Source organism: Orcinus orca, chromosome 6 (assembly GCF_937001465.1).
Source record: "Orcinus orca chromosome 6, mOrcOrc1.1, whole genome shotgun sequence".
NCBI classification, from domain to species: domain Eukaryota; kingdom Metazoa; phylum Chordata; class Mammalia; order Artiodactyla; family Delphinidae; genus Orcinus; species Orcinus orca.
In genome coordinates, this window is record NC_064564.1 from 38,769,103 (window position 1) to 38,783,717 (window position 14,615).

Below are 14,615 nucleotides of genomic sequence, written 5' to 3' on the forward strand. Positions count from 1 at the left end.
TCATTTCAGAGCTTACATTGAATTTCACTGAGAAAGAAAATTCTTTTTTAGCAAAAGTTATGAACTTAATTATAAAATATATAATATTTTGAAGACGTTACACTGGAGGTACAAGTTTATGACACAATAAAAATTTGATGAATGTATATGATACTAAATGCATTAATTAGATTTGTGTGTTATACCATACATTTGTAAATATATAATTTACAATGTGGTCAATTACATTAGTAAAACCATTCATCTTTTTTTTTTTTTACCTTTTATTTTAACATCTTTATTGGAGTGTAATTGCTTTACAATGGTGTGTTCGTTTCTGCTTTATACAAAGTGAATCAGCTATACATATACATATATCCCAATGTCTCCTCCCTCTGGCGTCTCCCTCTCTATCCCTCTAGGTGGTCCCTAGATCCCTCTATCCACCCTCTCTATCCCACCCCTCTAGGTGGTCGCAAAGCATCAAGCTGATCCCCCTATGCCATGCAGCTGCTTCCCACTATCTGTTTTACATGTGGTAGTGTATATATGTCCATGCCACTATCTCACTTTGTCCCAGCTTACCCTTCCCCCTCCCCATGTCCTCAAGTCCATTCTCTACATCTGCCTCTTTATTCCTGTCCTGCCCCTAAGTTCTTCAGAACCTTTTTTATTTTGGATTCCACATATATGTGTTAGCATAGGGTATTTGTTTTTCTCTTTCTGACTTCCTTCACTCCATATGACAGTCTCTAGGCCCATCCACCTCACTACAAATAACTCAGTTTCATTTCTTTTTATGGCTGAGTAATATTCCATTGCATATATGTGCCACATCTTCTTTATCCATTCATCTGTCGATGGACACTTAGGTTGCTTCCATGTCCTGGCTATTGTAAATAGAGCTGCAGTGAACATTGTGGTATATGACTCTTTTTGAATTATGGTTTTCTCAGGGTATATGCCCAGTAGTGGGATTGCTGGGTCGTATGGTAGTTCTATTTTTAGTTTTTTAAAGCATCTCCATACTGTTCTCCATCGTGACTGTATCAATTTACATTCCAACCAACAATGCAAGAGGGTTCCCTTTTCTCCACATCCTCTCCAGCATATATTGTTTGTAGATTTTTGGATGATGGCCATTCTGACTGGTGTGAGGTGATACCTCATTGTAGTTTTGATTTGCCTTTCTCTAATGAATAGTGATGTTGAGGGTACTTTCATGTGTTTGTTGGCAATCTGTATACCTTCTTTGGAGAAATGTCTATTTAGGTCTTCTGCCCATTTTTGGATTGGGTTGTTTGTTTTCTTGATATTGAGTTGCATGAGCTGCTTGTAAATTTTGGAGGTTGATCCTTTGTCAATTGCTCCATTAGCAAATATTTTCTCCGATTCTGAGGGTTGTCTTTTCGTCTTGTTTATGTTTTCCTTTGCTGTGCAAAAGCTTTTAAGTTTCATTAGGTCCCATTTGTTTATTTTTGTTTTTATTTTCATTTCTCTAGGAGGTGGGTCAAAAAGGATCTTGCTGTGATTTATGTCATAGAGTGTTCTGCCTATGTTTTCCTCTAAGAGTTTTATAGTGTCTGGCCTTACATTTAGGTCTTTAATCCAGTCTGAGTTTATTTTTGTGTATGGTGTTAGGGAATATTCTAATTTCATTCTTTTACATGTAGGTGTCCAGTTTTCCCAGCACCACTTATTGAAGAGGCTGTCTTTTCTTCATTGTATCTTCTTGCCTCCTTTGTCAAAAATAAGGTGACCATATGTGCGTGGGTTTATCTCTGGGCTTTCTATCCTGTATCATTGATCTATATTTCTGTTTTCGTGCCAGTACCATACTGTCTTGATGACTATAGCTTTGTACTATAGTCTGAAGTGCAGGAGCCTGATTCCTCCAGCTCCATTTTTCTTTCTCAAGATTGCTTTGGCTATTCGGGGTCTTTTGTGTTTCCATACAAATCGTGAAAGTTTTTGTTCTATTTCTGTGAAAAATGCCATTGGTCGTTTGATAGGGATTGCATTGAATCTGTAGATTGCTTTGGGTAGTAGAGTCATTTTCACAATGTTGATTCTTCCAATCCAAGAACATGTTCTATCTCTCCATCTGTTTGTATCATCTTTAATTTCTTTCATCAGTGTCTTACAGTTTTCTGCATACTGGTCTTTTGTCTCCTTAAGTAGGTTTATTCCTAGATATTTTATTCTTTTTGTTGCAATGGTAAATGGGAGTGTTTCCTTAATTTCTCTTTCAGATTTTTCATCATTAGTGTATAGGAATGCAAGAGATTTCTGTGCATTAATTTTGTATCCTGCTACTTTACCAAATTCGTTGATTAGCTCTAGTAGTTTTCTGGTAGCATCTTTAGGATTCTCTATGTATAGTATCATGTCATCTGCAAACAGTGACAGCTTTACTTCTTCTTTTCCGATTTGAATTCCTTTTATTTCTTCTTCTCTGATTGCTGTGGCTAAAATTTCCAAAACTATGTTGAATAATAGTGGTGAGAGTGGACATCCTTGTCTTGTTTCTGATTTTAGCGGAAATGCTTTCAGTTTTTCACCATTGAGAACGAAGTTGGCTGTGGGTTTGTCATATATGGTCTTTATTATGTTGAGGTAAGTGCCCTGTATACTTACTTTCTGGAGGGTTTTTATCATAAATGGATGTTGAATTGTGTCAAAAGCTTTTTCTGCATCTATTGAGATGATCATATGGTTTTTCTTCTTCAATTTGTTAATATGGTTTATCACATTGATTGATTTATGTATATTGTAGAATCCTTGCAGCCCTGGGATAAACCACAGTTGGTCATAGTGTATGATCCTTTAATGTGCTGTTGGATTCTGCTTGCTAGTATTTTGTTGAGGATTTTTGCATCTATGTTCATCAGTGGTATTGGCCTGTAGTTTTCTTTCTTTGTGACATCTTTTTTTTTTTTTTTTTTTTTTTTGCGGTACACGGGCCTCTCACTGTTGTGGCCTCTCCCGTTGCGGAGCACAGGCTCCGGACGCGCAGGCTCAGCGGCCACGGCCCACGGGCCCAGCCACTCCACAGCATGTGGGAGCCTCCCAGACTGGGGCACGAACCCGTGTCCCCTGCATCGGCAGGCGGACCCTCAACCACTGCGCCACCAGGGAAGCCCTCTTTGTGACATCTTTGTCTGCTTTTGGTATCAGGGTGATGGTGGCCTCATAGAATGAGTTGGGGAGTGTTCCTCCCTCTGCTATATTTTGGAAGAGTTTGAGAAGGATAGGTGTTAGCTCTTCTGTAAATGTTTGATAGAATTCGCCTGTGAAGGAATCTGGTCCTGGACTTCTGTTTGTTGGAAGAGTTTTAATCACAGTTTCAATTTCAGTGCTTGTGATTGGTCTGTTTATATTTTCTTTTTCTTCCTGGTTCAGTCTCGGAAGTTTGTGCTTTTCTAAGAATTTGTCCATTTCTTCCAGGTTGTCCATTTTATTGGCATAGAGTTGCTTTTAGTAATCTCTCATGATCCTTTGTATTTCTGCAGTGTCAGTTGTTACTTCTTTTCCATTTCTAATTCTATTGATTTGAACCTTCTCCCTTTTTTTCTTGATGAATGTGGCTAATGGTTTATCAATTTTGTTTATCTTCTCAAAGAACCAGGTTTTAGTTTTATTGATCTTTGCTATTGTTTCCTTCATTTCTTTTTCATTTATTTCTAAACTGATCTTTATGATTTCTTTCCTTCTGCTAACTTTAGGCTTCTTTTGTTCTTTCTCTAATTGCTTTAGGTGTAAGGTTATATTGTTTATTTGAGATGTTTCTTGTTTCGTGTGGTGGAATTGTATTGCTATAAACTTCCCTCTTAGAACTGCTTTTGCTGCATCCTGTAGGTTTTGGGTCATCGTGTTTTCATTGTCATTTGTTCCTAGGTATTTTTTTATTTCCTTGTTGATTTCTTCTGTGATCTCTTGGTTGTTAAGTAGTGTATTGTTTAGCCTCCATGTGTTTGTATTTTTTACAGACTTTTTCCTGTAATTGATATCTAGTCTCATGGCGTTGTGGTCGGAAAACATACTAGATACGATTTCAATTTTCTTAAATTTACCAAGGCTTGATTTGTGACCCAAGATATGATCTATCCTGGAGAATATTCCATGAGCACTTGAGAAGAAAGTGTATTCTGTTGTTTTTGGATGGAATGTCCTATAAATATCAATTAAGTCCACCTTGTTTAATGTATCATTTAAAGCTTGTGTTTTCTTACTTATTTTCATTTTGGACGATCTGTCAATTGGTGAAAGTGGAGTGTTAAAGTCCCCTACTATGATTGTGTTACTGTCGATTTCTCCTTTTATGGCTCTTAGCATTTGCCTTATGTATTGAGGTGCTCCTATGTGGCGTGCATAAATATTTACAGTTGTTATATCTTCTTCTTGGATTGATCCCTTGATCATTATGTAGTGTCCTTCTTTGTCTCTTGTAATAGTCTTTATTTTAAAGTCTATTTTTTCTGATATGAGAATCGCTACTCCAGCTTTCTTCTGATCTCCATTTACATGGAATATCTTTATCCATCCCCTCACTTTCAGTCTGTATGTGTCCCTAGGTCTGAAGTGGGTCTCTTGTAGACAGCATATATATGGGTCTTGTTTTTGTATCCATTCATCCAGTCTATGTCTTTTGGTTAGAGTATTTAATCCATTTACATTTAAGGTAATTATCGATATGTATGTTCTTATTACCATTTTCTTAATTATTTTGGGTTTGTTTTTGTAGGTCTTTTCCTTGTCTTGTGTTTCCTGCCTAGAGAAGTTCTTTAGCATTTGTTTTAAAGCTGGTTTGGTGGTGCTGAATTCTCTAGCTTTTGCTTGTCTGTAAAGGTTTTAATTTCTCTTTCAAATCTGAATAAGATCCTTGCTGGGTAGAGTAATCTTAGTTGTAGGTTTTTCCCTTTCATCACTTTCAATATGTCCTGCCACTCCCTCTGGCTTGCACTTTCTGCTGAAAGATCAGCTGTTAACCTTATGGGGATTCCCTTGTATGTAACTTGTTGTTTTTCCCTTGCTGCTTTTAATGTTTTTTCTTTGTATTTAATTTTTGATAGTTTGGTTAATATGTGTCTTGGCGTGCTTCTTCTTGGTTTTATCCTGTATGGGACTCTCTGCACTTCCTGGACTTGATTGACTATTTCCTTTCCCATATTATGAAGTTTTCAACTATAATCTCTTCAAATATTTTCTCAGTCCCTTTCTTTTTCTCTTCTTATTCTGGGACCCCTATAATTCAAATGTTTGTGTGTTTGATGTTGCCCCAGAGGTCTCCAAGACTGTCCTCAATTCTTTTCATTCTTTTTTCTTTATTCTGTTGTGCAGTAGTTACTTCCACTATTTTATCCTCCTGGTCACTTATCCGTTCTTCTGCCTCAGTTATTCTGCTATTGATTCCTTCTAGAGAATTTTAAATTTCATTTATTGTGTTGTTCTTCATTGTTTGTTTGCTCTTTAATTCTTCTAGGTCCTTGTTAAACGTTTCTTGTATTTTCTCCATTCTGTTTCCAAGATTTTGGATCATGTTTACTGTCATTACTCTCAATTCTTTTTCAGGTTGACTGCCTATTTCCTCTTCATTTGTTTGGTCTCGTGGGTTTTTACCTTGGTCCTTCATCTGCTGTGTTTCTCTGTCTTCTCATTTTGCTTAACTTACTGTGTTTGGGGTCTCCTTTTCGCAGGTTGCAGGTTTGTAGTTCTTGTTGTTTTTGGTGTCTTCCCCCAGTGTCTAAGGTTGGTACAGTGGGTTGTGTAGGCTTCCTGGTGGAGGGGACTAGTGCCTGTGTTCTGCTGGATGAGGCTGGATCTTATCTTTCTGGTGGGCAGGACTGCATCTGGTGGTGTGTTTTGGAGTGTCTGTGGCCTTATTATGATTTTAGGCAGCCTGTCTGCTAATGGGTGGGGTTGTGTTCCTGTCTTGCTAGTTGTTTGGCATAGGGTGTCCAGCACTGTAGCTTGCTGGTCATTGAATGAAGCTGGGTCTTAGCGTTGAGATGGAGATCTCTGGGAGAGCTTTCGCTGTTTGATATTACATGGAGCTGGGAGGTTTCTGGTGGACTAATATCCTGAACTCAGCTCTCCCACCTCAGAGGCACTGGCCTCACACCCGGCCGGAGCACCAAGACCCTGTCAGTCACAAGGCTCAGAAGAAAAGGGAGAAGAAGAGAAAAAAAGAAAGAAAAATAAAGTTATTTAAAAAAATAATTATTAAAAATAAAAAAGTTAAAAAGTAATAGAAAAAAGAAAGAAACAAAGAAGAGAGCAACCAAACCAAAAAACAAATTCACCAATGATAACAAGTACTAAAAACTATAGTTAAAAAAAAAAAAAAAGCCAGACTGACAGAACCCTAGGACAAATGGTAAAAGCAAAGCTATACAGACAAAATCACACAAAGAAGCATACACATGCACACTCACAGAAATAGAAAGAGGAAAAATATATACATATCTATATATATTAAAAAAAAAAGGAAGAGAGCAACTAAATCAATAAACAAATCTACCAATGATAATAAACTCTAAATACTAAACTAAGATAAACATAAAGCCAGGAACAAATTAGATGCAGAAAGCAACCCCAAGTCAACAGTTGCTCCCAAAGTCCACCTCCTCAATTTGGGATGATTCGTTGTCTATTCAGGTATTCCAGAGATGCAGGGTACATCAAGTTGATCGTGGAGATTTAATCTGCTGCGCCTGAGGCTGCTGGGAGAGATTTCCCTTTCTCTTCTTTGTTCAAACAGCTCCCGGGGTTCAGCTTTGGATTTGGCCCTGCCTCTGCATGTAGGTCGCCTGAGGGCGTCTGTTCTTCGCCCAGACAGGACGGGGTTAAAGTAGCAGCTGATTAGGGGGCTCTGGCTCACGCAGGCCGGGGGGAGGGAGGTGTACGGAATGTGGGGCGAGCCTGCAGCGGCAGAGGCCAGCATGATGTTGCACCAGCCTGAGGCGTGCCGTGTGTTCTCCCGGGCTAGTTGTCCCTGGATCACAGGACCCTGGCAGTGGTGGGCTGCACAGGCTCCTTGGAGGGGAGGTGTGAACAGTGCCCTGTGCTTGCACACAGGCTTCTTGGTGGCTGCAGGAGCAGCCTTAGCGTTTCAAGCCCGTCTCTGCGGTCCGTGCTGATAGCCGCGGCTCTTGCCCGTCTCAGGAGCTCGTTTAGGCGGTGCTCTGAATCTCCTCTCCTCGCGCACTAGCCCCTTCAGGCTGTGTTCATGCAGCCAACCCCAGTCCTCTCCCTGGGATCCGACCTCCGAAGCCCAAGCCTCAGCTCCCAGCCCCCGCCCGCCCCAGCGGATGAGCAGACAAGCCTCTCGGGCTGGTGAGTGCTGGTCGGCACCGATCCTCTGTGCGGGAATCTCTCCGCTTTGCCCTCTGCACCCCTATTGCTGCAGTCTCCTCCATGGCTCTGAAGCTTCCCCCACGCCCAACCCCTGTCTACGCCAGTGAAGGGGCTTCCTAGTGTGTGGAAACTTTTCCTCTTCCACAGCTCCCTCCCTGAGGTGCAGGTCCTGTCCCTATTCTTTTGTCTCTGTTTTTTCTTTTTTCTTTTGCCCTACCCAGGTATGTGGGGAGTTTCTTGCCTTTTGGGAGGTCTGAGGTCTTCTGCCAGTGTTCAGTAGGTTTTCTGTAGGAGTTGTTCCACATGTAGATGTATTTCAGATGTATTTGTGCTGAGGAAGGTGATCTCCATGTCTTACTCCTCCGCCATCTTGAAGGTCTCCCCCAAAACTATTCTTGTATCAATTTAAACCACTAGAAAACTCTACATGTCAGGATACTAGAGTCAGAAGATCTGGTTGGGATCCTAATTTCTTTTACTGGCTGTGTGACTATGGGTGAATAAATCTTTCTTTAGTTTGTTCCTTCGGTGTTGAAATTCTGGAAGAGGGAAACTTTATATTGTGAGGAATCTAAGTGGGCTTGGGAGTGAGCCTTTCCAATGAGCCCATCTCTGCTCTTTCTCATATGATCTTTAAAAATTAAGGGGCTTCCCTGGTGGCACAGTGGTTGGGAGTCCGCCTGCCGATGCAGGGGACACGGTTCATGCCCCGGTCTGGGAGGATCCCACATGCTGCGGAGCAGCTGGGCCCATGAGCCATGGCCGCTGGGCCTGCGCGTCCGGAGCCTGTGCTCCGCGGCGGGAGAGGCCACAGCGGTGAGAGGCCGGCGTACCGCAAAAAAAAAAAAAAAAAAAAAAAAAAATTAAGATGCCTGGCTCCCTCCCCGAGACTCTGTGACCTGGGCATCAGGATTTTTTTTTCATTGAAATATAGTTGATTTACAATATTCTGTTAGTTTCACGTGTACAGCAAAGTGATTCAGATATATATATATACACACACGCTCTTTTTCAGGTTCTTTTCCATTATAGGTTATTAGGCCAAAGGATTTTTAAAAGCTTCCAGGTGACACTAATGTGCAGCAAAGTTGGGGAGCCACTGTGAGCACTATGATCAAGTTTGTACCTGCTAATTCCACATGAGGATTTATGTCATTTGCTAGTTCAAGTTTTTTGTGAGAAGAATTTTAAAAACTAGAAAATCAATCCTTTTTTTCTTTTTTTTATTGAGTAGAGTTGATGTATGATATTATATAAATTTCAGGTGTACAAAAGAGTTATTCACAATTTTTTTTTTTTTTTTTTTTTTTTTTTTTGCCGTACGCGGGCCTCTTACTGTTGTGGCCTCTCCCGTTGCGGAGCACAGGCTCCGGACGCGCAGGCTCAGCGGCCATGGCTCCCGGGCCCAGCCGCTCCGCGGCATGTGGGATCTTCCTGGACCGGGGCATGAACCCGTGTCCCCTGCATCAGCAGGCAGACTCTCAACCGCTGCGCCACCAGGGAAGCCCCAAAAGAGTTATTCACAATTTTTAAAGGTTATATAGAAAATCAATTATGTTTTAAACCAGGGTCACAAACTAAAATGCCTGCAGGAGCCAGGAAGCCAAAGTGAGCGGTGGGACTGCAGCAGTTGTCTAAATTGGCAGGGGCAGCTCTGCTCCAGCTGCTGTTGCCAGGCAGAAATTGTCAGTTTTTCTCATTTTCTTTAAAATCCGGAAATCTATATTTTTATATGAAACTTTCCACTTTTTAAATTTTGTATCACATATTATTTTATAGGCTAAGTAAAACATGTCTGTGGGCAGATTTGGCTTGGGAGCTGCCAGTGTGCAACTTCTGTTTTTAAACTTGGTTCTCGCAGGACCAGAAGTGTCCTAATTGCATCATCAACATATTTTAAAGTTGGCATTGTTTCTTTGCATTAGGTCTAGTACCTATATGGACTTCCCTTAAGTAAGTTTTGTCTTTGATATTAGATTATTCTATGATTTGAGGGCCTCAAGCTTTGATAATTTCACTCACTCCTATCACTCATTCCAGCAAGGTGGTCCCCACTGAGGGGTATGCTGTCATTTCCATTTTGATGGTGAAAGCAGTGGCATGTACCCCAGAGTACATTCAGACGGAAGAACCCTGCTCTCATGCTTGGAGTTCAATCAAGACTAGATTTTTGGGCTTCCCTGGTGGCGCAGTGGTTGAGAGTCCGCCTGCCGATGCAGGGGACACGGGTTCGTGCCCCAGTCCAGGAGGATCCCACATACCGCAGAGCGGCTGGGCCCGTGAGCCATGGCCACTTAGCCTGCGCGTCTGGAGCCTCTGCTCCGCGGCGGGAGAGGCCACAACAGTTAGAGGCCCGTGTACCGCAAAAAAAAAAAATTAAAAAAAAAAAGACTAGATTTTTCACACATATAATGCCAAGTCCCAGAACATTCCCTGGAGATATGACCAGGATTTGAAATGTGATTCACCAGTGGCAAGCCCAGCAGAGGCAGGTGTGGAAGGGCACCAGAGAGGCCTAAAGCACCTCTGTGTTTCCAGGGGTACCAAAATCTCTAGAAGACTACTTCTCAGTTTTGTTCTATTAATTGAAAGTTCTCAGTTATTCACATGGAAGATGCCTCTAAGTGAAATAAGAATAATTAATGTTCATACTTCTGTTCCTCTCAAAGAAGTCACTTAACAAAAAAAGCTGGAAGACAATTTATATTGCATGATAATAATGTAGTTATGTTAAGATATCATGATTAAAATACCTGTTTTGGAGGAAACCTCTTAATTTTTTTTTCTGCTTTTTGGATTATTTTTAGATCATGATGCTGGAAATGGAGTACAGAACCCAGAAGAAGCAGGCATGGTTTCAGAAGAATTAAAATGGGCATCCAGAACTGAAAGTATAAAATTAAGTGGAAGGGAAAGACAACTGGACAGTTCCGCAAGCAGTTCAAGAACACAACCAAATCCTCAGAAGCTCTGGGAAGAAGGCGCAGAATTACCACCAATTTATAGCTCTTTAGCACCCACTAGTGGGCATTTGTTAAGCAATGAGGCCAAAACAGAAAGGAATGGCAATCAGTTTACAAAATCTCACAGTCGACCAACACCCCAAATTCAGCCAGTAGGAAATGTGGCACAGTTGCATAGTGTCACACGTGTAAAGTTGTGTCGCAAAGAGTTACGTCAGATTTCTGCCTTGGAACTGTTGTTACGAAGTTCCAGTCTTGGAGTTGGGGTTGGGTCTATGACTGCTGATTCCATTGAAGTAGCTAGGAAAATGAGTGACTTAAAAACTTAGGCATTTAATAAGAAAAATTTTAATTTAGTAGGTGGGTAAGATTCCTTTTTCTAATCTGTTAAAAATTAAAGCTTAAGCTCACTAGCTGTTCCCTCAGGATAAAAGAAGAAGGGGAGGAAGTAATCCCTAATCCTTTTGTATACCATGGATATGTGTATCTTCTATAGTATATTTGAGGAGTTTTAATTTGTATTTCCATAATAACCAAACACATACTTTATCAAGTAATGGAACATTTAAATGTTTCCACTTCTAAATTTGCTTAAAATTTTTTCCAGGCATATTTGAAGAACAAAACTAAGAGTAGAATAATAAACTAAAATATCCATTAAATGTATATTATTATATAATATAAAAGTATATTATTAAGTATATTGTAATATTATAAGAGTATGTTATAATACAATAATTATAATATAAATTTATATTGTTATTCTCAAATACAAGTATATTTTGTTATTTTTTTAAAAAACAGGGGGCTTCCCTGGTGGAGCAGTGGTTGGGAATCTGCCTGCTAATGCAGGGGACACGGGTTTGAGCCCTGGTCTGGGAGGATCCCACATGCCGCGGAGCAACTAGGCCCGTGAGCCACAACTACTGAGCCTGCGCGTCTGGAGCCTGTGCTCCACAACAAGAGAGGCTGCTATAGTGAGAGGCCCGTGCACCACGATGAAGAGTGGCCCCCACTTGCCACAACTAGAGAAAGCCCTCGCACAGAAACGAAGACCCAACACAGCAAAAATAAATAAATAAATTACTAAAACTCCTACCCCCAACATCTTATTTAAAAAAAAAAGAAACAATTAAATATTGCTTATATCAGAGAGAGAGTCACCTGCTGCATATGTTTTGGCTGAAACAGCTGAAAATTTGTGCCAGAATGCACTCTATGGGCTAAGGCAACTGGCTAGGTTTAGGGATTAAGGTTAATTTATGCTCCTCAGAGGCTGAGTGATCATTCTTGACTTTTTAAACACGGTCTCTGCTCTTTTTTCTGGAATTGCTTTTAGAGTATTATATTATTGGTTTGCTAATATTTTGGAATATAGGTTTATCATCTCTCTCTTGCCCTATCTATTCAGCATATCTCTCATTATGCTACTAAAATTGGGAGAAATGAATACAGTTCCATGGAATAGGGAAACAAGGACAGAATAACACTGAAGTATTCTAACATATCAAGGAAAAGGTATCTAGTCATATGGAGTACACCTATAAAGCTTGACATCTAGCCAGAGGATCTTTAGCTAATAAGTTGATGGGCTTAATCTGAGATTTTTTTCCTCTACAACCTGGTTAGTCAGGCCTGTACACAGGCCGCCCAGATTGCACGGGGGTTGTAAATATGTAAATGAAATTTTTTCTTCAAGATATTTTTGGTCTAAATCTTATATAATGTAAACCTCAGTTTGGAATTAAGAACTAAACATTGCTTTGCCCAACAAATTTTTCATCGTAGTTTTCAATCACAGAAAACATTTCATTATAATGACCAGAGGTATGATTTTGTTACTTATATTGTTATTTTTGTTACTTTTCCAAACTTTTGCTTGTAAAATAAAGTTTTTTCTTAAACCAATTAATGTTTGTTTGGGGGGCAGTAGCAAAATCACCCTGATTTATGGAAGCTTACTCCATGAGAGTAACCCACTTTATTACTGACTCCAACTTTTCCTACCTGATACTAAGTTTTTTTTGTTCTTTCCTTTGTTGCTATTGACCCTGACCATCTTACCTAAGACCCAGACTGTTGCCCTGTGCTCAAAGACTGTTTTCCTTTTCTATTTTCTAGCCCCTAGGAAGTAGGGTTCCTTGGTCTTACCGGTAAAAAACAGTTCCTATAGGAGAAGAAAACCAAGCCAAAACAAACTTCTAAATTGGTGAATAGTTTCTAGATCTCTTAAGTATGGTATTAAAACTCATTTGAATTATGGGTTAAATAGACTTCTGTGGACTTAACCTGGAAACGGAACCACAAGTTATAACTTCGGCCCAATGAGAAACTGTTTCAACCAACAAATTTACAAACCAACTTAGAGATTTTATTTTTTTAACAGGGACTATTTGAAGTCAGATTCCTGTTTTCAGCTAGTTTTCTCTTTTTACCTTTGGTTTGTATGATATGTATTTAATATATATATTGTATATAATGTGTGTTTTAGATAGATAGATAGATAGACAAGGGCAAAAGGCCAGTGCCTTAGCAAAGCACAGCAATCATATATTTATTAATATGTACATATTAATGAAGCCCCTAATTTTAAGTTCCTTATAAAATTAAGTAATAATTTAGAAATAATTCATATAAGAATGTATTTTGACATTGGAATTCTGCTTGCCCAAGAAATTGACACATATTTGCTTTACCTGTGGAAATATAAACACATTTTCTAAAAGCCAGCTCACTAACAAAGCAAGAAAATTTATATTAAACCAACAATGAGTAGATTTGGTAATGCAAATGTGAACTGACATCTAAATAACAAAGGTACAATTTTTTTTCTTCCTTTTGGTTAAACATACATCCTTTATATGCTATGATAGATTTCATATAAATAAACAAACATATAAATCATGTCCTGGATAATATATTCTGGGAGTGAACCTCTTGTCTTTCTTGTTTAGTCAGTGCAGTCACAAAGGAAAGAAAAATTGTCATCTCCCCCAAGGCAAGTACAATTTTTTTTACATTAACTAGTAATAAATTTACCCTCTGTTTCATATGCTCTCCTTAGTCTAAACATTTTGTCTTTGCCTTTTTGCGTGTGTATGAAATATGTTTGTGGGGGGTTTTTTGTTCATTATTTTTTTTCCACCTATAACAGAGCATTTGGAAAGAAACATATTTGCCTCCATAAAGTACTAGTTCTTTCCCTAACTCCAGAGTGTTGTAGATAACAGAGTTGGAGAATTCTATGAGTCTGAGAACTATGGGTGGCAAGAACATCAGTGAAGGTACTTTTGGGCTTTAATGTTTGTTTTCCTTCGCTAATGTTTTTCCCCCCCTTAGTTCTTCATATCTTCATGAACTCAGTGTCCAAGGAGTCAGCAAAAATATACATATGATCTTCAGTAATGTGGACTTTATTGCCATTGGCTTGTTTGTAATAGTCCAGGTCAATAAAGTGATAAATGCTTATTTAAGAATGGGTGTCTTATATTTTAAAACAAAGTGTCATACTAAGTCTTAGAATGAATTGCTAAGAAGTGAAGTCCTTAGTGGGAGTTCGGTTCTATAGTCAACACAAATTCTCATGCATTAAAAGCAAGTGTGACATGTTCTGCTCTTTCATTTATTTCCTTAGGGACATACTTGTGATTTTATAAAGCACCTGGAGTATGAATAATGAAAGCTCAGTGTCCACTCATGTCTACAATTCCTCTCTCAACTTCACTGGAATTTTTAAAAATATTCATTATGTATATTTTACATTTAAAGATATAACGGGCTGCAGGCTGCCTTGATTAGATTGATAACACATATATCTTCTATGTTTATATTTTCAACAATAGAAAATAAAGTTGAGAGTGAGATCTTGCCACAATAAATATCTCATGCATTGGGTATGTAGTATTTTGAGCTCATCTGGGCAGTAATACTCAAAGGGTGGATATAGGAGCATCTTTCTTATGGCGAGGAGTATTTTATCACTGTCATTGTTTACCTTGATGCTAATAATAAGAAGTAGACTGACTTTTCATAAGTTTCATTGTTTTAAAATTCTCTACTAACAATGCACCCCTTAATGCCTGCATTAGGGGTGACTGCTTCCATTCCTTGCTTTTGGAATGCAGTGCATACGTGGCAGCGAATACTAGAGTGGTGTTTGCTTTTTATGATGGCCTTCATGTTGACACCAACAATACCTCAATGTGGTGGTAGTTAGAACAAGAGAAATTACAAAAAGAAAGCTCAGAAAAACTTGATGTTATAATGTTGGCTTTTGATATTTTGCATAGTTCTTTTTGTCCATTTTTATATCTTCTT

General features: G+C 39.1%; 1 protein-coding gene across 15 annotated transcripts in view; it reads left to right on the forward strand.

Moving 5' to 3' along the window:
• The window catches only part of KIF27 (kinesin family member 27), an 89,751-nt gene extending 77,104 nt beyond the window's left edge, over positions 1-12,647 (forward strand). For 14 of the 15 annotated variants that reach the window (XM_033415887.2, XM_033415888.2, XM_033415891.2 and 11 more), the window contains one exon: positions 10,143-12,647. In XM_033415887.2, coding sequence (XP_033271778.1) covers positions 10,143-10,627 — 485 coding nt within the window. In that variant the 3' untranslated portion in view covers positions 10,628-12,647. The remainder of the gene's footprint in view (positions 1-10,142) is intronic. The other variant, XM_033415893.2, reaches the window with a different exon arrangement.
• The last annotated feature ends 1,968 nt before the right edge of the window (positions 12,648-14,615 follow it).